The sequence below is a fragment of the Myotis myotis genome, unplaced genomic scaffold, assembly GCF_014108235.1.
Source record: "Myotis myotis isolate mMyoMyo1 unplaced genomic scaffold, mMyoMyo1.p scaffold_m19_p_2, whole genome shotgun sequence".
NCBI lineage: Eukaryota > Metazoa > Chordata > Mammalia > Chiroptera > Vespertilionidae > Myotis > Myotis myotis.
In genome coordinates, this window is record NW_023416324.1 from 168,024,188 (window position 1) to 168,048,754 (window position 24,567).

The 24,567-nt window shown below is 38.3% G+C and overlaps 1 protein-coding gene across 5 annotated transcripts in view; it reads right to left on the reverse strand.

Annotated features, from left to right (window-relative positions):
- Window positions 1-202: 202 nt before the first annotated feature.
- Window positions 203-24,567, reverse strand: part of CCDC50 (coiled-coil domain containing 50) — a 71,910-nt gene continuing 47,545 nt past the window's right edge. The window contains exons 6-12 of one of the 5 annotated variants that reach the window (XM_036347264.1): window positions 22,892-23,416; window positions 12,642-12,757; window positions 12,169-12,213; window positions 11,965-12,063; window positions 8,268-8,344; window positions 5,032-5,132; window positions 203-1,190 (exon numbers count right to left, since the gene is read on the reverse strand). In XM_036347264.1, the coding sequence (XP_036203157.1) occupies window positions 1,171-1,190; window positions 5,032-5,132; window positions 8,268-8,344; window positions 11,965-12,063; window positions 12,169-12,213; window positions 12,642-12,757; window positions 22,892-23,416 (983 nt within the window). In that variant the 3' untranslated portion in view covers window positions 203-1,170. Of the gene's footprint in view, window positions 1,191-2,455; window positions 2,515-5,031; window positions 5,133-8,267; window positions 8,345-11,964; window positions 12,064-12,168; window positions 12,214-12,641; window positions 12,758-22,891; window positions 23,417-24,567 lie in introns of those variants that run through there. The other 4 variants (XM_036347266.1, XM_036347263.1, XM_036347265.1 and 1 more) reach the window with 4 other exon arrangements.

The following is a 24,567-nucleotide window of genomic DNA, read 5'->3' on the forward strand; positions in this document are numbered from 1 at the left end:
ATATGTGTGTGAAAGAGAGATTGACATTTGTGTTAACTAACTAGTATAGGAAAATAAGCATTTCCATAAGGTTTGAAGTTAGACAAAGACTATTTCTTGAAGAGGAGTTTAAAGGTCTTGTATAAAGGATCCAATGACCATATATCATTAACCATGTGTAGAACTAAATACATGCATAAAGAAGTACTTTATTAATTTCGACTTGATGTTGAATTATCTATTTATTGAGAAGTACATAAAATATTTTTGAGGCTGTCAACAAATATTGTTATGTGTTTTAAGCAAGAGGAAAACTTCGATCTATGGCCAGAGGGGATGATGAAATCATCATTTATAAACACCTCTTTCCAATTCCACTTGCCTTGGCTATATAAAGGAATGTAAAATAAGAGAAGGGATAAAAAGCTTTCATTTTTAGTTGACTTTACACAGACCTGAGTTAGGATATTACAGAATTAATTTTTTCCAATTAATACTAATCAATGTGCAATGCCCAGAGGCTTCAGAAGTCTTGACCTATTGATGAAGCAATAGCAAGAAAGTGTTAGAGAATGCCATCTACGTCAATTTTCCCTGGAGGGTGTGTATAAGTATCTGCAAAATCTCTATAGTCCTGATAGTAAGAATAACACATTTTAATTGTTCCAGGTATGATCTTTTTAAAATACTTTATGGTTGTGATTTTTTTTTTCTTTTCCTAGAAAGTACAAAAAGCAAAAGGCTCTTTCAATATATCATATACTAATGAACCCCCAAAAAACTGTTTCTTACACTCTTCTATTCTCCATTTCATCCAAACATTGTTTTATTTACCTTGATCATTATCTTCACTAAATTCTAATTGCTAAATAAAGTATAGTCCCTAGATACCAATATTTCATACCTAAGAAAAAATGGCATTTTATAGATCTCTTAGACACTGTATCCATGGAAGTATAAGCAGTGTAGAGGTGGTCAATATTCAGAAGCTAGATTTTCTTGTACTGCCCAAGTGATCAGAAATAACCAAAACATTTTAAATGCATTAAAATTATTTATGGTCAAAAAAACCCTTGAGGATAAATCCCAGGAGTACAAACATAGGAAGAAAAAATAAATGTGGAATGCATTCTGCATCATCCAGTAATATTTGCTACAGTGAGTCCGTTTTCAAGGCAGATTCGTAGGTTTTTACTGCTTATAATGGAAACCTGGGGAAGAGAGAAAAAAAGAAGAAACAACATTAAGAAAAAAAAATCTTTGAAAATAAGCAAGGAGGTGAGGGTGGGCAGGGAGAGGTCAAGGGGGGAAAAAGAAAAAAAAATGTGAATATATTTGATCTGCAACAGTATCTTATAAAAAACCACAGTAGTTTAAATAAGTAATTTTTATAGATAATTTAATAATGTTATAATGTCATTCTTAGTATTTGATTCATTGCTCAGTGATTTACCATTGTGCAATCAATAAACATAGGTTTATGGAAAAAATAAAAATAAACTAAGCAATTTACAGATTCAATGCAATCCCTATCAAAATACCAATGGCATTTTTCACAGAACTAAATCAAAGAATCCTAAAATTTATACAGAACCACAAAATACCCCAAATAGCCACAGCAAACTCTTAGAGAAAAAGAACAAATTTAGAGGCAGCATACTACCAGATATCAAACTATATTACAGGGCTATAGTAATCAAAACATTATGGTACTGCATAAGAACAGACGTATGGATCAATGTAACAGAATAGAGACCCCAGAAATAAATCCATGGCTATATGGGTCAATTCCTCTATAACAATAGAGGCAAGGATATACATTGGGATAAAGACAGTCTCTTCAATAAACGGTGTTGGGAGAATTGGACAGATAAATGAAAAAGAATGAAACAACATCACTTTCTTACACCGTATACAAGAATAACTTCAAAATGGATTGATGACTTAAATGTAAAGACTAGAGACCATAAAACTCCTAAAGGAAACATAGGCAGTAAACTCTTTGATATCATTCTTAGCTATATATATATATATATATATATATATATATATATATATATATATATATCCTTAAGCAAAGGAAACAAAATAAAAAAAATAAAAAAATGGGACTACATCAAAGTAAATAGGTTTTGCACAATGAAGGAAACCATCAACAAAAAGAAAAAGACAACCTACTGAATGAAGAGAAAATCTTGCCAATGATACATCTCGTACGGGGTTAACATCCAAAATATATAATAAGAAAGTCAAACAACTTAACACCATGAAAACAAATAATACAATTTAAAAATGGGCAGAAGACCTGAACAGACACTTCTCCAAAGAGGTCATTCAGATGGCCAATAGACATCTGAAAAGATGCTCAACATCATTAATCATAAGAGAAATGCAATTTAAAACCACAATGAGATATCACCTCATATACCTGTTAGAATAGCTATCATCAATAAATCATCAAACAAGTGTTGGCGAAGAGGGGAAGAAAAGAGAACCCTCATGCATTGTTGGTGGGAATGAAGATTGGTGCAGCCACTATGGAAAATGACAAGGAGATTCCTCAAAAAGTTAATTACCACAGATGAAGCAATTCCACTTTGGGGTATTTACCCAAAGAAACCAAACCATCAATTTGAAAAAATATACATAACCCTATATTCACTGCAGCATTATTTACAATAGTCAAGATATGAAAGCATGGATAATAGAGACCATTATAAACTTTTGAACAATAATAGATACAGAGGCAGAGCTGCCTCAAACAGATTGTCAAACTGCAGCAGGAAGGCCGGGGAGGGTTGCGGGGCAGGAGGTAGGGGGGTAAGAGATCAACTAAAGGACTTGTATGCATGCATATAAGCATAACCAGTGGACATAAGACATTGGGGGATAGGGGAGGCTAGGGGACTGTCTAGGGCGGGGGGATAAATGGACACATATGTAATACCCTTTGTAATACTTTAAGCAATAAAAAAAAAAAAAGATATGAAAGCAACCAAAGTGTACATTTATAGACAAGTAGATTAAAAAGCTGTAGTACATATATACAATTCAATAAGAAATCTTGCCATTTGGGACAACATGGGTGGACCTAGAGGGTATTATGCTAAGTGAAATAAATCTGACAGAGTGAAACGAATACTATATGATTTCACTTATATGTGGAATCTAAAAAACTAAAGCAGAAACAAACTCAGAGATCCAGAGAACAAATTGGTGATTGCAAGATGGGAGGAGGTTGAGAGATTGGGTGAAAAAGGTAAAGGGATTAAGATGTACAAGTTGGCAATTATAAAAAATAGTCACAAGGATTAAAGTACAGTACAGGAAATATAGTCAATAATATTTTATAACTATTCATATTGTCAGATGGGAACTATACTTATTAAGGTGATCACTTGGTAAGTTAAATAAATGTCTAATCACTAGGTAGTACACCTGGTACTAATATAGCATTGTATGTCAACTATAATTAAAAATACTTTAAAAAATAAAAAATAAAAAATTATAAAACTTGAAACTCAGTTTTTCTCCCTGCTTAAGCATAATTATTTATCTTTATTTATATGTATTTCAAGTGAATCATATTTTCTTTGTTCTTGATTACAAAATATTTACATAAGGAATCAATGTGGTAGCCCGGCCCATGTGGCTCTGTGGTTGAGAGTCAACCTATGAACCCGGAGGTCATGGTTCTATTCATAGTCAGGTTGCAGTTTTGATCCCCAGTGTGGGGCAAATGCAGGAGGCAGCTGATCAATGTTTTCCTCTCATCACTGATCATTGACATTTTCTGTCTCTCTCCCTCTCCCTTCCTCTCTGAAATCAATAAAAATATTCTTTTAAAAAAAGAATCAATGTATTATTTTAATATTATGTACTAAATATATGTCGAGAACAGAAAGATACCCCTTAAAAGTAATGCAGGTTTATAGTTTAAGGAAAAAAGAAATCATTAGCTACTTCCCATTAAACCAAGGATGGTAAAAAGGCCACCAAATCATTAGCTACTTCCCATTAAACTAAGGATGGTAAAAAGGCCACCAAAGAATGGGAATTGTAATTTATAGGTTGTTTTGATAAAGTCCAACTAATCCCACCTTTTAAATAATGTCTTTTGTCTTATTTTCAACATTAGATGATTATCAGAATGGAGGGGTTGGGGGCAAAAGAGCTTTAAAAAATACCAATGACCAGCAACCTCCCTCCCCTTGAAATTCTTACGTAATTGGTTTGGAGTGGCACCTATACATTGGTATTTTGTAATGACTGCAAAAAAAAAAAGTTAAAGATATTCGGGAAAGTTAGATCTGGAAAAGGATAATAAAAACATTACCTAATAAATCTTTGAAGAAACCATAAGAAATAATAAACATCAATATCTAGCAAGTCAACTGCAATCTGCTTTCAGATATTTTACTTATATGACTCTAACAACACAGATACTATTAAAATCACCTCCATTTTTAGATGAGGAAATTAATGTAAGAAAGTACTTCATTATCTCATTTTAGACTATCTTAAAAGTATACTTTAGTGAATGCATATACTTTAAAGAACTACATTCAACCATTTCAACCATTCCTTTCATTTTAAAGATCTGGTCCAACTTAAATCTCATATTCTTTCCTCATTTTCTTTGTCCCATTTTTCTTTTGCATAAGTGTTTTATGTGCTGTGTATATACATGTGTGTACTTTTAACTCCAATAACTAGAGTTTTGGGCAGATGGGAATAAAAGCTAAAACACAAAAATCCCAGGAAATCTAAGCTGTGGCCACCGTTACCCTTTAAGAATCTAATGAAAGCAATGAAATCTCTCTGCAGGAGAATGGAAATACATAAGGAAATCTTGCATTCAATTTAAGGTGTTTCGTTTCTGTATTTTTAAAAATTATCTTTACTAAATGAAGAATATTATAATGCTCTGTGGAGAGGAAGGATAACTAATTTTTCCACTCTAGTGATCTATAATCCAGCATTTGATTTTTCCACCATACCACAAGGATTACTTAAAAAGATCCTACACTTGACCATATATATTTTTCTTACCTTTATGAGAGGACTCTGATTTTGAGAAATGACGTGTGGAATAAGTGTAATCCAAATCCTCAGCATCTGTCATGGTAGGTGGTGGCGGCCTGGAGGGAGGTCTGAATTTAGAGATATTCTAAGTGCTGGTGACTACAATTCTACTGCTCATTGGATCACATGGTAAAAACATTTTTGGTACAAATGCAAAGTCAGAATGTTTGAGAATTCTCACTTTAGTTCCTGGCCAGTTGCATGACCTTGGATAAATTATTTTATCTTATTGTTCCTTTATTTTTATGCACATAGTTCAATAAAAATGCATATTTTTGAATACCCAATATGTGTGAAGCATTGTGCTAAGAACTAGAGAAACAAAGATTAATGTGATGTGACCACTGTCCCTAATGAAAAATTTACTTTGTTTTGGTAGGTTTTACGAAGAAAAAGAGGAAGACAGAAAAGAATAGAAATGAAGAAAGTAATAAAGAAAGATAAGGAAGGACCAAGGAGAGAGGAAGAGAAGGGACATTGTTTTAACACACAAAATTTACTGCAAAATTATTTAATCCACTAGGTGGCAAAGTAGAGCTTAGAGAAGGAAAAGGCAGTCATATATTGTCAACTTTTCAAGTCAAAAGAAAACATTGGAAAAAACATTGGAAAATTTGTACTGCTCTAAACTTTTTATTATTTTAATCATGTAACACAGATTTCTGCAAACATTTGGCTTTAATGAAGATGAAGAATAGAAACTCTTATTTTCCATTGTTTCCCAAAGGTATACTCAAATGTTGCATTAAATCATGAAACCACATAAGGTTAAGATCTGTCAACATATAACCATGTTGTAGGATGTTTTGTGAACTAAATATACAATCTGGAAGGCATAAGTAGTCTGAAGTTTGGAAAGTTACAGTTAGTTAGGTACAATGGTCTCTGTCATATAAAAATAAATGCAAGTGTTTTGAAATTTCTCACCCTGTCCCCAAGCGGTAGGCCTCGCCTGTATATTCAGTATCTACAAGAGGTCAGCAAGGGATGTAAACTTATATATATAGTTAGGACTCCACTATAAATTTTATATGAATATATCTCAATTAATTAACTTTCAAGCTAAGCCTGCATAGTAGCTATCATACACATATTTTAGAGTCAGATTAGATAAGATGAGGTAAGTGATCTGTCCAAGTTCACACAATTGTTAAGTGGCAGACAGGGCTCAAACTCACATGGACTTCAAAATTAGTGCTCTTAACCACCATACTATGCTCTGCCACAGAGGTTTGTATTAGTGGCTGTGTCTTCATTCAAAACTATGAGAAAAATAAAATACCAAGTAGTACTACCACTATAAAATGCTGTAGTTAAAAGAATTTGGAACTTGGGTTGAAACTTTTTCCAATTACAAAGTGGTATAATTCATTCAGATTGCCAACTGGTTCCCTACTTCTTTAGAAAGAGTAGAAAATCTTAGACGAAGAAATTAACTTTTGAGCATAAATGCTGCAAGCTCTGAGACTCTGCATCCCCTCTGCTACTATCATTGCTGCACTGAAGTAAACATCTTGACCTAGGCAGATCCACGTTTTTCAATCATTGAAACCATTTCTTTCTATACAAATGGCTAAACGTTTCTACTATGACTATTTTTTTTTAATCCACACCTGAGGACATATTTTTATTGATTTTAGAGAGAGAAAAAGGGAAAGAGAGGGAGGGAGGGAGGGAGGGAGGGAGGGAGGAGGGGGGAGGGAGATCAATATGAAAGAGAAACATCAATCGGTTGCCTCCTGTATGCGCCTCAACTGGGCATCAAACCTGAAACTTCTTGGTGTACAGGACAACACTTGAACCAACTGAGGAACCTGGCCAGGAATACCATTAATTTTGAAAGAGGAATACATAGATTCTAACCAGAAAGCATACACTCTGATATTAGTTGCACAGACAGCACCAAGATAACAGGCTTTAATTTTTAACTGGGAACATACAGGTTACATAAAATCCTTCATTTTTGTTTTGTCATATATATATAATCTTTGTGTAAACGATATTTAAAGATAAATGTTCCTCTCTGGTCAAATAAGATTTCAGTTTGATTAGTCTTACGTAACTTTTCACTTATTTATAAGAGCCATTTTTCTATCAGATGCTCAAACCTCAGAGGGAAGGTAGGGGAGGGTGGGGGTAAGGGGAAGAGATCAACCAAAGGACTTATATGCATGCATATAAGCCTAACCAATGGACACAGACAACAGGGGATGAGGGTGAGGGCAGGACTGGGGGGATGAGGGGACAATGGGGGGATAAAGACACATTTGTAATACCTTAATCAATAAAAATAAAAAAAATAAAAAAGCCATTTTTAATACATGTTCATTTGATTATTTATTCTTACAATATGCCAAATATTTTTAAGAGTGTCTATTACATTCCAAAAAGTTGTTTTCAACTTTAATAAACCTTCTTAATGGCCATTCCTGATTGTTCTACATTATCTGCTATAAAGATATTACTGTTTTAAAGAGCCCATGGACTTTCAAGATGGCAAAATAATCCTAAAGATTTTAATTCACTTGACTAAAAAAAGCATAACCCACATCTAAGGACCTACTGAGAACAGATTAGTTAGCTGTTATTTTACTTGGATATTTTAGGGGTGTAAATAAAACTAAACCATGTAGTACTAAAATCTGCTTTAAAAATTGTTTGGCATGTGCTTAACTAAAAGCTACAAGAATAACTTATTTTGTGTGATTAGATAAACTAAACCACTGTTGCACTAAGAGCAAACCTGATAAAATTTTCTAAAGGGAGTATTTGCCTAGGATGCTGAGACTCACACAAAAATGAATTTAAGCATGTGTAAATGTCAGGACCCCACCAATGTGATCATGAACCTCAGTAAAAAATTAAAACCTGAGATTTTAGGAAACAATTTAACCTCGTCTCTTCTTAGCGGAGGGCATCATCAGTTCAGTGATGTCAGAGGCAAGAACTGGTCCTAACAAAAAGCACATCCTTCCTTTCTATGCCCCAGCTTTGGTGAAATTCCCTGTCTTTCTGATTTGACTTGTTCAAACTCAATTTAAAAGACTGGAAACAAAAGTTTGAGAATACCTTGAAAGACTTGATATCACCACAATGGCAGCAGCCTGGATCTCCTCCCCAAAGAACAAACACGCCCCTCAGGCAACAGCATCTCACTCTCGGAAAAGTCGAGTCCTCACTCTCTGCTGTGGGTACCAACTTACCGTGCAGGCCTGTCATTCTTAGAGCGATAAGGTTCATCACTGTCTTTTGTCTTTGAGTGTGATTTAGCTGGTTTGGGCTATAAAAAAGAAAGAAAAAGAAGAACACATCCAGTAAACAAAGAAAGAAAAAGGTTAGGTTTAGATAATATCTAAATTATGCCACACTACTCTCCTTTAATGATTTCAGGTTACTTACATTCAACTGAAGAACATAAAATATTTTTAAATACAATCACTCAGAGATTTTAAAAGAAGTTATAAAGGAGGTATGTTGGAGGCTGTCAGAGTAGTCAGGTGAGTGGGCTAACTAACCTCAGGTGAACATGCTCCCCTACGGCTGTGCCTGGCCACCCATTATTAACAGAACAGGTGCACAGCAGCTGAAAAGAACTGGCGGGTTTGTGCTCCTACCCTTATTTCTGAACACCTGACTTAGGGATGAGATTTCCAAACCAGAAAACGAAGGCCCATTTCATGGCATTTTTCCCAGGAGTAAAACTGTATCAGCGCCAGTTAAAAAATCTAGACAGCACAGAAGTTTTGATACTTGATAGAAATGTGGCCTGCCTCTTACTTTCCTGATTAATAATCCTTAATAATACCTACTCCTTCACAGTCAGGTTAATAAAGAAATGGAATAACTCTTGGGAAATTATTTGTGGCTTAATTAATGGAGAAGCATGTGGGAAGCTTTCTACTAAAAATGAAATAGGTTAGGAAAAATCCTGAATTACAAAGAGGGTAAAAAAGGGAAATGAATATAAATAATTAACATGGAATAATCCTTTCACTTGCTTTTAGACTGACAACTGGGTAATTCAGCAACAGGAAATAAAGTAGTATTATTATCATGTTTTCTATATCTTCTTTTCCTCAAGGTCAAGAATCAGAGAGGACTGGAGATCCAGGGGAGGAATTTGTTAGAGAGAACAGGTGGATACCCTCACTAGTACGATCACTGCATCCTTCTGTCTAGTACAAACTCCCTCCCTAGAAAGACTTTACCAAATGAACTCTCTCCCTCCTCCTCTGTTCTTCCATTATGCTCTCATCAGCCAGCATGACCTTGTATTTGTTAGCTGTCTATAGTCTGTCTCCCTGTCCACATTCTACATTATCATGAGGAAATATATGACTCTGTCTTTCCCTCTAAGTCCAAAGGGATGCTTTGCACACAGTAACTAATTTGTAAAATCCATTAAATTGAATTTGCAACCACCATATACAACAATTAGATTACTTTATAATAGGATGAACTGAGGTCACTATTTTGCCTCCTAGTTTTGAATTAACAATGGGAAGGTAACAGCTCAAGCGCATGCTAGGCAGTTCTTGCACTGTGACATAAGCAATGATTGCTGGTGATGTCTGTCATCAGAGGAAGGGAAACAATCTATACTAATAAAAGAGAAACATGCAAATTGGTGTCACTCCACTATGCCCACCAGCCAATTGAATGTGTATGCAAATTAACCCAACAAAGATGGCAGTTAATTTGCATATGTAGGCGCCCAGCAGCCTGGGTCCCGGGAACATCATTGGCACCCAGGTCACTCCGAGGTAGGTCCCGTGTGGGCCCTGAGCAGACTAGGAAGGGCCTGAGCCAGGGGGCTCCTGGGCAGGGCCAAGCCTGCAATCAGAGCCAGGGGAACCCTGCCCAGGCCTAAAGTCTCGGCCAGAGGTTTAGGCCTGGGCAGGGGCAGAGCTGGCCATCAGAGCCGCAGGCAGCCAGCCATCAGAGCTGGCCATTGGAGCCGACCATCGGAGGGAGCTGGGGTCCCCTGCCCAGGCCTAAAGCCTTGGCCAGAGGCTTTAGGCCTGGGCAGGGGCTGAGCGGTGATCGGTGTGAACTACAAAGGAAACACCTTTTCTGACTGCTCATTGTCTAAGCTCCCTGTATGCCACTGGTAATATTCTTAGTAACTTGGATAATAAGAATCCAAAAAGGTGATCTAGGGTTTTTCCACCACACTCCTGGAGAAAAAAATGAAGGTCCGCTGCTGGAGGGCTAAGAAATGTCATATCCTGCCCTAGCCAGTTTGGCTCAGTGGATAATGCCTCGGCCTGCCCACCGCAGGGTCTGGGTTCAATTCTGACCAAGGGCATGTACCTAGGTTGCAGGCTCCTCCCTGGCCGGGGCCCAGGTCAGGGCTCAAGCAGGAGGCAACCAATCAAAGTGTTCCTCTTACTTTGATGTTTCTGTCTTTCCCTTTCTCTTCCACATTCTCTAAAAATCAATGGAAACATATCCTCAAGTGAGGATAAAAAAGAAGAAAGAAAAGAAAGAAAAGGAAGAAAAGAAAGGAAAGAAAGGAAGGAAGGAAGGAAGGAAGGAAGGAAGGAAGGAAGGAAGGAAGGAAGGAAGGAAGGAAGGGAGGAAGGAAGGAAGGAAGGAAGAAGAAATAAAAAGAAAAGAAAAAAGAAAGAAAAGAAAAGAAAGAAAAGAAAGAAAAGAAAAGAAAAGAAAAGAAAAGAAAAGAAAAGAAAAGAAAAGAAAAGAAAAGAAAAGAAAAGAAAAGAAAAGAAAAGTCATATCCTATGAAAGACACATCTTGAAAATGCCTAAAGAAAGTTGTCATTTTTTCATGGTGAAGGGACTGGAGTCCGTGTTGATGAAAACACCTTGGTGGCTGTGGTGACTGGCAGTGGCTGCAGCAGTGGAGTGATGGGGCTGGTGCCTTCCCCTGATCAGCCCAGTCACCTCCCACAAAGGGAGGCCAGACTGCGGCTTAGGCCTGCTCCAAGGGGAGCAGGGAGCAGGCCTAAGCCATCAGTAAGACATCCCCTGAGGGCTCCCAGTATGTGGGGGGGGGGCAGGTTGGGCTGAGGGACCCCCCCCCCCAACCCAGTGCACGAATTTCGTGCACCGGGCCCCTGTGGGTACATAACCAGAGATAAAGAACAGTATTAGTACACTAGAGGCCTGGTGCATGGATTCGTGCACCAATGGGGTGCCTCAGCCTGGCCTGTGCCCTCTCGAAATCTGGGATCCCTCAGAGGAAATCCGACATCCCCTGAGGGATGTAGCAATATGTGAAGCAGCAGGCGGCCAGGTAGGAGCCCAAGCTGATGCTGCTGTGCTGCTCCCGTTCATCCTGGCCCAGCTGCGTCTGCTGCCACCGCTTGGTAGAGCTGCCGCAGAGGTGGAAGACGCTCCCGCTGCTACAGCTGTGCTCAACAGCCATGAGCCCAGCCTCTGGCTGAGCAGCGCTCCTGTTGTGGGAGTGCACTGACCACCAGAAGGCAGCTCCTGTGTTGATTGTCTACCCCCTGGTGGTCAGTGCACGTCATAGTGACTGGTCGTAATGGTCACTTGGGCTTTTATATATATAGATAGGGAAAGGACAGAGAGGAAGAAAAGGCCATCTGAAAGCACATGAAAACACTATGCTCTCCTGTAAGGTAAGTATAGTAAAACTAAGATTGCTCATGACCAGAGGGCACTCACACTTTGGTTGGTCTTAAAATGAATGAAATGAGTTTTTCAATCTTAGCAGTAGCTTTTAAATAGTTACTTTCAAGAATTTAGTATGATTTTTTATAGTAAAATAACTTTCACAAGTCAGATTCACATGTGATATAGATAATTTGTTTACCTAAATATATTTGCAGAGCTTACCCTAAAAGCAGAGTCCCCTTCACAGTTCTAATTTAACTTGTCATTTAAAAAAACAAACAGACAAAAAACAGACCCTACCTTCCAATCAGGGTCATGTTTTCGTTTGTCCAATGACGATTTCTCCTTGGCTTTCTTGTAAGCTTTCTTTTCTTCAGCCATTAAAAGTCTAGCAATTTCCTAAACAAATGGAGTCCATATTGTCATTGATTACAGAGTTGCAGGTAGAAAATTACTTTCCAAAGAATATTGGCTAAACAAAGTCATTAACTACCATGAACTCACCTCATCCTGGGCCACTTGAGCTGCTCTCAGATCCACCTGGGTAGCCTATAGTACAGAAAATACAAACAAAAAATTTAATTGGATTCTATGCTGTCCATTTTTTAAAATCCTACATAAAAATAAACTGGTATTTAAAACTAGTTGCGATTAACATCTTTCAAGTTGATAAGGGCTGGTATATATTTGCCAGTTAAAGCGGGGTCTATTTTTAACCAAATTCTGTAGCAGATTCTTAGAGAATTATCAGAACTCAATAATGGAGAGATATGTATATAGAATTCTATTGCTAACACTTGCTCAGTAAATAAAACTACATACTCTAATCCTGTTTTTTTGATTTTTCCACCAATAAAAAAAAGGGGTATTAGTTCCTTAACTGATAAAGGACTATAATGCATATTATATAATCTCAAGAATGACTCAATTCACAAAAAACCTTATTCACCTGAACTTCTGCATTAAAATTTGCTCACCAAAATTTCTTCTTCCTGCAGTTTTCTGGCAATTTCAGCATCATACCATTCCTGATTTCTGGGGGTCACTCTCGATGGAGTAGAAACTGATTCTTTCATTGTCCTTGGCTTCATTCCTAGAAAAAACTCAATACAGTAAGGCAACCAAGTTTGTTTTCTAAATAGTTGCAAAATTTATGGTAAAAACAAACAAACACAAAAACACCACCTTTTCCTTAAAGTTACCTTTCTTTGCTATCTAACACTGACAATACTGCTGCCACTCCAAAATTCAGTGCAGGGTGCACTGGAAATAATTTTTCCCCTAAAACATGGAAGTGGTGATGCAGACAATCTACACACTTAAAGTTACCCACCCAACCCTTCCTGGTAAAACCTCCCCTCTCACAGTTTCCTCAAGAACAGGAAATCAGGCTATTAGGCTAGAGACTGTGAGGCTTTTGCAAAACAGAAAGTTAAAAAAAAAGGGGGGGGGGGCCCTAGCCAGTTTGGCTAAGCAGATAGAGCGTCGGACTGCGGACTGAAGGGTTCCAGGTTCGATTCCGGTCAAGGGCACATGCCTGGGTTGCGGGTTCAATTCCCAATGGGGGGCATGCAGGAGGTAGCTGATCGATGATTCTCTCTTATCATTGATGTTTCTATGTCCCCCTCCCACTCCCTTCCTCTCTGAAATCACTAAAAATATATTTTAAAAAAATCTTAAATTTAAAAAAAGGGTAAATCAATGAAATAAATAGAGTTCAGAGGAAAGAAAGGTACAGAGCTGAGGTTTTAAAGAGGCTAAGCTGTCAAGACTGGAGGAAATGAGAGACTTCCTCCTATTTGCTTCAGCCTTGTACACCTTCCCTCCAAGAGACTAGAACAGCATCCCAGGGGAGTTATGTGACCGAGTATCTTTTAGCACCCAGTAGTCCTGCTGTGGCTTCTGCTCTGACTGCCAACAAGCCCACTTGCTTCTCCTATCTTCCCTATAGCTCTGATCAGTTTACTGTTGTGAAATTTTATGGACGGTATAACATAAAGAAAACAGACCACAATGACTCTAGAGTTTTACTCCTCTGAGAAAGGAACAGGCAGGGATGAGGGGGGATTTTGGCTTTTTATTTTGAAATTTTAAATGCCACATACATTCGTTTTATAACTTTTAATAGACTGATAAATGCTAATGGTCATTTCAAAATTGTGGATATTTCCTTCTTTGTACCCTCTCTAAATTACAACTATTCAACAATGTGAATACATTATACTCAGAAATAATAAAAATGTTGAATGCAGTGAATGAGATTAACTATCTGAAATAGCGACTTCAGTAAATGGATTGCTGATGGGAGAAAGCAAAGTCACTCCTGTCTATTTCTTTATATCAGTGGTTCTCAACCATGGCTGTATACTAGAATCACTTGTGGTGCTTTAAAGAAAAACACAAAAAAACTTGACCCAAATCCCAGGGATTCCAATTTAAGTAGCCTGGAGAGATCTTGCCTTTAGTATTTTGTTTTTTAAAAATCTTTAACAGTTGATTATTTGCAATTACCATTAGAACTACCAGTTTAGTGTGTTACCTCCATCAAAATAACCACACATTAAAATGGCTTTTAGCAAAATGCCTCACCACATTTGATTTGCTTGCTTTAAACAAAAAAAGAAAAAAGGAAAGACAAGAAAATACAACTAAATTCTGGGCAGATGAAGAGAGTTTAAGTTTTCTGGTGAAGCCTTTCTTAGTAGAGCTTTGAACCTAGCTTTGCGGTAAATCCTAAAGCCACAGACTCATCTGCCCTTCCCACACAAAATAAGACTATTAAACATGGTTTTCTTAGCTTCAGGCCAATTAGTACATGACTACCCAAAAGAGAATCCACTTCAACTTCCCATCATTTCTAGAGCTACTAACTCTTATGCAGGCGGGCCTGGTTTTAATCCAGATTTCTGAGTGGTTTGGGACAATCACAAAACAGTAGCACACTCCCAAGAGTGGACCATATTTAAGTGGAATATAAACCTCCCTGAGTTATGATTAGTGTGGTCATAGTTAGAAAGGAATATTTTATATAAAATAAATAAAATTATATAAGGAAGTTCGTATTGAGCAGTCAGTGGACAAGGTAGATTGCTGTATCATATTCCTATCTATAGGAAAAAGACACATTGAGCAGCCCAAGGCCTAGTTGAGGACAATAGGAAAGATTACCCTTAGCCCTTGCCCCTTCAATTTTGCCATCCAGTGAAAGAAACAATATAGTGGGATATGTTCAACTTTCTCCACTATTATGCCTCCTACTCTACATCACGGAATTAACTGAGAAAATGTTTTAATATCTATCAAAGACACTTGGAAGTTATTCAAATACAATAGTCTTAATTGGCTTGACACTTTGAGAAGACTGTAACCTCTTGGCAGTTAAAGAGAGAATGATACATAGATCAATGGAACAGAATAGAAAGCCCAGAAAAAAAAGAAAAGAAAATAAAAAACTTTTAACATATGATCATTTGCAACAAATGAACCAAAAATATATAATGGGAAAAGAACAGTCTCTTCAATAAATGGTGTTGAGGAAAACTAGACAGCCACATGCAAAAAAACGAAACTGGACCACTATCTTCCACCATATGCAAATATTAACTCAAAATGGATTAAATAATTAAACATAAGATCCAAAACCATAAAACTCCTAGACATAACATAGCCAGTCAGATCCTTAACATCGGTCCTGGAGATGATTTTTTGGTTTTGACACCAAAAGCAAAGGCAACAAAAGAAAAAATAACAAGTGAGACCAATCAAACTAAAATGCTTCCACACAGCAAAAGAAACCATTAACCAAACCAATGGCAACCTACCAAATGGAAGAAAATATTTGAAAATCACATAGCTAATAAGGGGGAATTTCCAAAATATATAAAGAACTCATACAACACCATATATATATGATTAAAAATGGACAGAGGATCTGAATAGACATTTTTTTCAAAGAAGACATACAGATGGTCAATAGGTATATGAGAAGATGTTCAAAATCACTAATTAACAGGAAAATACAAATAAAAAAACTTGTTAGAATGGCTATTATAAAAATAAATGTTAGTGAGAATGTGAAGAAAAGGTAACCACTATGAACAGTTGGTGGGATGTAAACTGAATTAGTGCAACCATTATCAAAACCAATTTGGATGTTCCTTGAAAAATTAAAAATAGAACTACTATATTATCCCTCAATTCCCATTCTGGATATTGATCTGAAGAAAGTGAAAACACTAACTGGAAAAGGTATATGCACCCATGTTTACTAAAGCATTGTTTACAACAGCTAAGACATGGAAATAACCTAAGAGCCCACTGATGGATAAATGAATAAAGGAGCTGAGGAATACATTCATGTGTTGCTTAATAAGGAAGATAGTTCTGCGAAATGCATTGGTAGGTGGCTTTATCATTGTGGGAACATCATAGAGAACGCTTACACAAACCTAGATGGTACAACCTGCACACCAGGCTATACTATATAGCCTATTCCTCCTACGCTACAAGCCTGCATAGCATGTTACTGTACAAAACAACATGAGATCAAAAATATTAGAGAAAACGATGCAATCAAAAGATAGAGTAAACACGAGATGTAGGAAGCTGTTGCTGGCATAATGGGATATACTGTTTTACAGCAAAGTCTTTTTTTTTTTTTTTTTTAGTAAGTAAAACAGCTAGAAGTATAGTAGATACATTAAGCCAGTAACAGTTGTTTATTATCAAGTATTATGTACTATACATAACTGTATGTGCTATCCTATATAATAAAAGGCTAACATGCAAATCAACCGAACGGCGGAACGACCAGTTGCTATGACACGCACTGACCACCAGGGGACAGATGCTCAGCACAGGAGCTGCCCCCTGGTGGTCAGCGCAATCCCACAGGGGAGCACCGCTCAGACAGAAGCTGGGCTCATGGCTGGTGAGCACAGCAGCAGTGGCAGGAGCCTCTCCTGCCTCCGCAGCAGCGCTAAAGATGTCCGACTGACAGCTTAGGCCTGCTTCCCACAGGAAGGAGGCCTAAGCTGTCAGTCGGACATCCCCCAGGGGCTCCTGGGACCCACCCGCAAGTGCACAAATTTCGTGCACCAGGTCTCTAGTACTTTTATAAGATTGGCAGCTCAGGTTTGTTTACACCAGCATCACCACAAACAGGTGCCTTGTGCTCTGGCACTGAGATGGCTATGATGTCACTAGCCAATAGGGAATTTTCAGCTCCATTGTATTCTAATAGGACCATCATCATATATACAGCCTGTGACCAAAATGTCATTTTTGGCAACAATCAATGGCATATTACTTAGCCATAAAAAATGAAATCTTGTTATGTTCAACAACACAGATAGGCCTTGAGGGCATCATACTAACTGATACAAGTCAGATAGAGACAAACACCATATGATTTCACTTATATGTAAAACCTAAGAAAAGAAAAAATGTGCTCATGGAAATGTAATATACAGCATGTTGACTACAGTTAATAATACTATCCTTTATAATAAAAGGCTAATATGCAAATAGACCGAACAGCAGTACAACCGAACAACCAGTCGCTATGAGCATATCAGGGGACGCACATGGAACATGGCAGACATCAGCAGCAGGCGGCAGGATGGTGAAGCAGGTGAGCGGGGGCACCAGACCAGGGCAGGATGCTGGTTGCCATCATTGGGGCGAGCCTCTGTGGTTACTGAAAATTCTTTGCTCCTGTGTGCCGTGGTCCTGCCCAGCACTCGCATCTGCTGCTGGTGCCAGCCCTGCTCACACCCGCTGCTGGCCCCAATCGCTCTGCACTGTCACCAGATGCAAGTGGGGCCAGTGCTGTCAGCACATGGGAGCGGTGGCGGCAGGAGCAGGGCTGCTGGCAGACAGGGGACAAGGGGCCGTGGTAGGCGGGGCTGGGTGGGGGCATGGAGGATGGGCGGAGACCCACCCCTGTGCCCACTGCAGCCTCGCCACCCACAGTTCCTTTCAAGGTGCATGAATTCCTGCACTGGGCCCCTAGTATTGCATATTAGAAAGTTGCTAAGTGAGCAGATCTTAAAAGTTCTTATCATACTCACAAAAAATTATACCTGTATATGGTGATAGATGTTAACTAGACTTGCTGTAGTAACCATTTCACAATATATACAAATACTAAATCATTATGTTGTACACCTGAAACTAGTATAATGTTATATGTCAACTATACCTCAATAAAAATAGTTAGAATTTGAAGTGCTATCTCCCTAAGTCCCAAATATATAGTGGGAAAACAGTTTATTTGTTCTCTTGCTATACACTGGAACTTGCATGTCTCATTAGTAGAAATTTCCATAGCCCAGAATAATTTCCGGAACTTCAGCCAGTGCAATCTAAGGCTATCATTACAGAAAACAGGAATGCTTTAAAAGCTTTAAAGGCACAGTTAATTGAAGAAAATTAACAGAAAGGCTGTCCTCATTTTAATAGCCTAAACATATTTTGAAAACTCACTTTCAACAGTACCACATCAATTTCTTAACCTAATTTTGCTTGATTTTGTTTTTTTTGTTTTTTTTTTCTGTTTATGATTCTCCAGTATAAGAACATAAGACCCTTCCTCAGTAAAAAAATAAAATAAAATAAAACTTACCTTTAAATAAAATCTGCTAGGAACAAGGTAAAATGATGGTGACAGAATCTTTACTATAATGCAAGAATATTTTGTAATAAGCCAGTCTGACACTTGGGGGATGTCATAGCAGAAAGGTGAAGAATTTTATGAACCTGAGAGGCTGAAGGTTAACCTGAAGAAAATTAACAGGCTGACATGATATTAACAGCTAAACAGAAAAGTTACCCTCAAAGGTGGTATGGGTGTCCTGGCCTTGAGAAGGTTAACCAATTTTATATTTAATTTAGCAATTTTATTTTGCATTCCCTTTTCAACTGACTGTAAAATCTGGTCCTGCAAATGCTTACTTAGAACAAGCTATTTGTTGTCCTGCTAGTTTCCTGATTATTAATTATGAGGGAAGTTATTAATGCTAATAACTAAGAATAGACACCTGTGCCTAGTAACTATATTTTAATGAAATCCTCTGACCTATTCCAGAGGATTTGGAAAACCTAGCCTAGAGGGGTAAAATCTGTAAAATAAGTTGAATACAAAATGACAGACACAGCACCTATGTTAGTAGCCATGTTGGTACCTGCCCAGCCACATTGTTTTTTAAACCCCTGTGCTGGCAAAATAAAAAAAAAAATAAAAATAAACATTTACCTATACCTCCAGTAGTCGGGTCTGTGATTCAGTGTCCAGCTTTATATCAGTTTCACCCTTCCTAAGCCTGTTTAACATTCCTCAAGTATAACTAAAAGCCATAAAGGTTAACTAGCCCTTGGAGCACACTTATAAGGTCAGATTCACAGAATCAAAAATATAGAGGTTGGTGTAATCACCGCTCCTCCCCCAAACCTTTAGGACTCCAACATGTCTTTCTAAATCTGGATATAGTATAACTCACTCATAAAGCCTACTCCAGATAGAATATATCACTTCCTCCTCTATGCTCCCCATAGCTCACTGTTCAAAGTATATCTAATTTGCAATTGCTGTTTACATAGCCATAGTTTTGCCTTCAGTTATTAACCCTCTGAGGCTCAGATCTAAGCATAAGCCCCCGAACACAAAGCCTGAGGCAAGAATATCTGTGACAGGTGTCAGTATGGCTTGCTGGACTGAATTTTCACTTTCTTTTTGACCAAGTCCTTTAACAACTTAAAGGATTAACCTGATAGGAAGCAGCAACTAAATCAACCTGAATCTGCAACCTCAAAACCAGTTTCCAGATCAGAAGTAGAGGTTGGCTGAGCAGGCACTAAAGAAGAAAACAAGAACAGATGCCTCCTTGGTACCCCTTTCCCAATAACCTTTGCATTTCTAAAAAAACTTCAGTAGGAGTAAAATAGATCCAGGGAGGTAAGTGTGGTCTACTACCAGATAGAGCAGTGCTAGGACTGACAGTGTTACAGCCACAGGTTTCCAGACAAAAATAGAGAGAACCTTCACTGAATCAATGATGGACTTCAGAGTTAAATCTCAGAGGTGCCAGAAATGGAAAGCTTAAATCTAACATTCTCTTCATTCCTATAAAAGTACAGGTGTGCCTTAGAGATATTGCAGATTTGGTTCCAGACCACCTCGATAGAGCGAGTGTGGCAATATAGCGAGTCATAACCTTTTTGCTGGAGGAGGGTCTCACCTTCAATTTGTAGAGAATGCAACATCTGCGAAGTGCAATAAAGTGAAGGGCCTGCACCAGGAACTTACCTGATATGGGCACCTCAGAACAACAACTATAGTTAGGGTTGAAGAACATTAGGCAGAGAAAGGAACCTAAGGCAAGGATTTTCAAACTTTAAGTACACAATTGTCTCCAGGTCTAAAACAAGCCCAAATTGCCAGGTCACCCTCCAGAGATGATAATATATGGGAGACCCAAAATCTGCATTTTTATGAAATAGTTCAGCTGCTTCTGATGAAAACTGGTTAAGGCTCCCAATATACAAAGCAGTGTCATAAGAGACTGCCTATCCACTCTCTCATGTTAAAGATGGTAAAGATAAGGGCAAGAAAATCTAGAACCTCCAGCCCCACTGGTCTTCTAGTTAAACAAATGCTATGAAGGCAGTGTCACCAGATCTTCTGGGTTCACTGAAGCAAAACCAGAAATTCGGGAGCTTTGCTTTGGTATCTGAATCTCGGATGTAGGATCTTGGCAAGGGAAGAACTGTATCTGGGAAGGGCACCCCCACTGCCGTCTAGGGCTGGAAGGACCGGGTAACTCTCTCGGAAGACAGAAAGGGAAAGTCACCAATATTTTTCTTCTTCCTGCTTACTTGAGCATTCCTTGCATTGCTGGCTTGGTGGTGATAAACTCCCTTAGCCTTTTTTTGTCTGTGAAGCTTCTTATTTCCCCTTCAAGTTTGAATGATAGCCTTGCTGGATAGAGTATTCTTGGATTCAGTCCTTTGCTTTGCATCACTTTGTAAATTTCCGTCCATTCTTTTCTCGCCTGATGTGTTTCTGTTGAGAAATCATTTGACAATCTAATGGGAGATCCCTTGTATGTAACTTTCCGTCTCTCTCTTGCAGCCTGTAAGATTCTCTCTTTGTCCTGAACATTTGCCATGGTAATTATGATGTGTCTTGGTGTGGGTCTTTTTGGGTTCACCTTGTTTGGGACTCTCTGGGCTTGTGTGACTTTTTTCTTCCCCACCTCAGGGAAGTTTTCTGATATTATTTCTTCTAATAGGTTTTCTAATCCTTGTTCATCCTTCTGTTGTTCTGGTACCCCTATTATTCGTATGTTGTTTCGTTTCATGTTGTCCCAAAGCTCCCTTAGGCTCTCCTCCTGTCTTTTCATTTTTTTCTCCAATTGCAGTACATTTTGGGTGTGTTTTGCTTCCTTGTCTTCTAAATCACTAATTCGGTCCTCCGCTTCTCCTAGTCTACTGTTGATACTTTCAATGGAGTTTTTCATTGCAGCTATATCACTCTTCATATCTTCTTGGGTCTTACTTAAGTTGTTGATTTTTTCATCTGTTTCTTCTAGCTTCTTCCATATGTTATCGATTTTTTCATCTGTTTCTTCTAGCTTCTTCCATATGTTATCGATTTTTTCATCTGTTTCTTCTTGCTTCTTGCTGAGGTTGTCGATTTTTTCCTCCATCCGGTTTATGCACTCTAGGACCCTTATTCTGAATTCTTTTTCTGTCATGTTGCATGCCTCTGTATTACTTAGCTGCTTTTCTGGAGAGTCCTCTTTCTCTTTCCTTTGGGGGTTTCTTTGTCTACCCATGTTTGATCTCACTGACATATCTAGACGTTGAGTCGTTCAGTGGCTGCTCCCTTGGTGGCAGTGACTCCTTGGTCTGCGGTTCCTCTTTGGGCAGTTGCGGTAGCAGCTGCTCTTCAGTTGGCAGCAACTCCTCTGGTGGGTGCTGTTCACAGCTGTGGTGGCTCTTCTGGCTGGTGGGGCGAGGTTTCACGTACAGCTGCTGTTCCTCAGCAGAGGGTGTGGTGCTCAGGAGGTTGCTGTTGCTTGGATCTGCTGTGTTGATTTAAAGGCACAAAATACAACACAACAAGGCACCACGTACCAGGCACTATACACAAATATATTCACGATATTAATAACCCCAAATAAAGGTGACCACCTGAATTAAGAGAATTAGGGGATAAGGAAAAGGAAGAGAAAAAGAGAAAAGAGAAAAAAGAAAAGAAAATTAGGGACCAAAAAAAGGAGTGCAAAAATGAAAGTGGGAAAAAGGAGGGGGGAAAGTAAAAGCGAGAAAAGAAAGGAAAAGAAAAAAAAAGAGCGAAAAGAGAGAATGAAGTGGAAGAGGGGAAGAGACTTTTTATATGAGGAGAATATTCCTATAGAACAGCCATTAATCCCAACAAATTCCAGCAACAGCTCCCTGGAGATAAATGCAAACTAGAAACAACCAATAATATAACGATGAAAATAGAATGGAGAACACTAATCCCAAAATAAAATAAAGAGAAAATAAAATGGCACTTTAAAAAAAATGGTAAAATGGTAGCAGTAATAATACTGGTTAAAAATAAGAAGGTAGTAATTAAAAGGGTAAAATCAGGTGATGGAAAAAAGAAGAAAAAAAAAAAAGAAGAAGAAGAGGAAAAGAAAAAAAAAAAGAAAAAAAAAGAAAAAAATTGGTTTCTTAGTTAAAAGGTGAAAAAAAAAAAAAAAATTGCAGTAGTGAAGGTCCTTCGGTTCTTCTATTCTTCAGTGTGGCTCGCCTTAGACCTGCCAGGTATTCAGGAGAGTGTTGAGTTTCCCTGCGATACACTGTTCCTCTGTGTTGTAAACCACAGTCCTTATTTTAAAGCAAGCCGCATTTGTTTCCCAGACTGCCTTATTTTGTGTTTAGCAAAGAGTCAGTTTGTGGGTCAGCCTCTGGGTGGCAGTGTTCTGGGGTTGGCCTCTGAGGCTACAGGGCCTCTCTGTCCAGTGGAAGTTCACTGCCCAGAGCTGGCTGCGTAAGAGTTACCAGTGCTGTGTTGTTGCTGGGATTCTCTTCCTGCTTACTTGAGATTAAGGAAACATGTTATGTGAAATTTGGCTCCAGGTTTATTTCATAAGAACAGGTTACTGGAGATGCTTACTAAAGACATTAGCTTGTATGTATACACAATACCAGGCCTTGCAACAACGTCCTCTATTACCTGTGTCATGGAGGTGGAGCTGCTCCTCACTCTCTGAGAAGGGAGGAGTCCTGGGCCTGTGCTTCCGCTCTCTGCGCTCCCCTTGCCCACGCTCCCTCCCATACGCAGCCTCCTTGCAGTGAATCCCTGCTTTTGGAGAAGACTTCGGGGAAAGCCTGTCTTGGTGTCTGGAATGTTTTTCCCAATTCCGAGTCCGATGGCTACTGCTAGCCTCCCGGTCATCAGATTCCGTGCTCAGAAACACTTCACCGCTGATCTTGGGAAGAGGAGGTCTCCGGGGCCTCTCATGGCCAGACCCTTTCCTTTCACACAGCTCAGTGATAATTTGGGGATCATCCCTCACTTTGCGTGAGCTAGAGGACAGAGACTTCTCAGATAAACGATGCTCTTCCAGTTCTTCCCAGTTCTCCGGTGGATGTCTGGGTTTCTCCTTTCTCGGCCTCACAGTCTTTTCATCATTTTGGAGTTTACAAGACTTTGAGAATCCAGAACCCAATTCCCTTGCCCTCCTTGACCGTGGCTGGTCTGAGTGGCGGTAGAGGAATGTGGAAACAGAAATGCAGGTTAACTTAATCAGATTATGAACTCACTACACAGGTGAGACAGGATCCAAACCTAACCTGTTTTAAAATGAAGAGGACCACTTTTTCAACTTAACAAACTGAAAGTAGGAGATGGGCATCTACTGGAAGGATTCTGGGTACATAGCCAAAGAAGTAAAAGAAATAAAGTAATTAATTCATTCAATCAAGTGAAATAAATCTGAAAGATCTTGATCATGATTAGGAAGAGTTAACAAAGTACTTTAATATTTGCCAAAAACAGAAATTACAGCCATTAAATGTTAAATTATACTTATAAAACCAATTTGGAACTATATAAGGGGGGAAATGGGGGTTGAGGAAATCTCATAAAACAGAAAAAACTAAGCTTCGTGATTCCAGTCAGAGGCTTTCAAATATTCTTCTTGGAAATAACAATAAATCAAGATCAGAATGTTGATAGTTTCCATGTAGTTCAGAGAAATGATCCACGGATTTTAGTATTCCTCTATCCTTTCCCCTTAGGTGGCCAAAGCAAACATTCCCAGCCATACTGGGTTCAATGTGAAAGAGGGTGAAGTAGAGGAGAATTTTAAGTGATTCAATGACCCTGTTATCTTTGGATAATTCTGCTCCCAATCTTACTTTAATCATGGCAGAGAAAAAAAATAAAAAGAGATGCCATCATGGAATACACAAAAAATAGTTATTTCCTAAATTCATTTTTAAAACTTATGATTCTATATTATTTATATAAATATACAGTATGTGCTAAATATACAAATCCCTAAGTTTAATACCATGTTTAAAAGCAGCAAAATAGATAGGTGCTTTTGTTGGGTCTCACTTAGGCACAAGTATAGTATAGAAACAAAGGAAGTATATTAATATGCACTTTGCAAGAGTGTATTTATTTTAACATTTCTAAGCCAATAATACAACATTCAATACATTTTCAAAATAATAAAAGGAGACCCTAACTCCATGGAAAATTGCGAAGATAGCTGGAATTAGTCATTTGCTGAATTGCATTTGAAACAGCTACCCTAAGTTGACAGGATATAAAAGAAAAAGAACTATACATTTTTTAGTTTCTAGGTTTTACTGTGGTTTTGGGGTTTGTTTGTTGTTGTT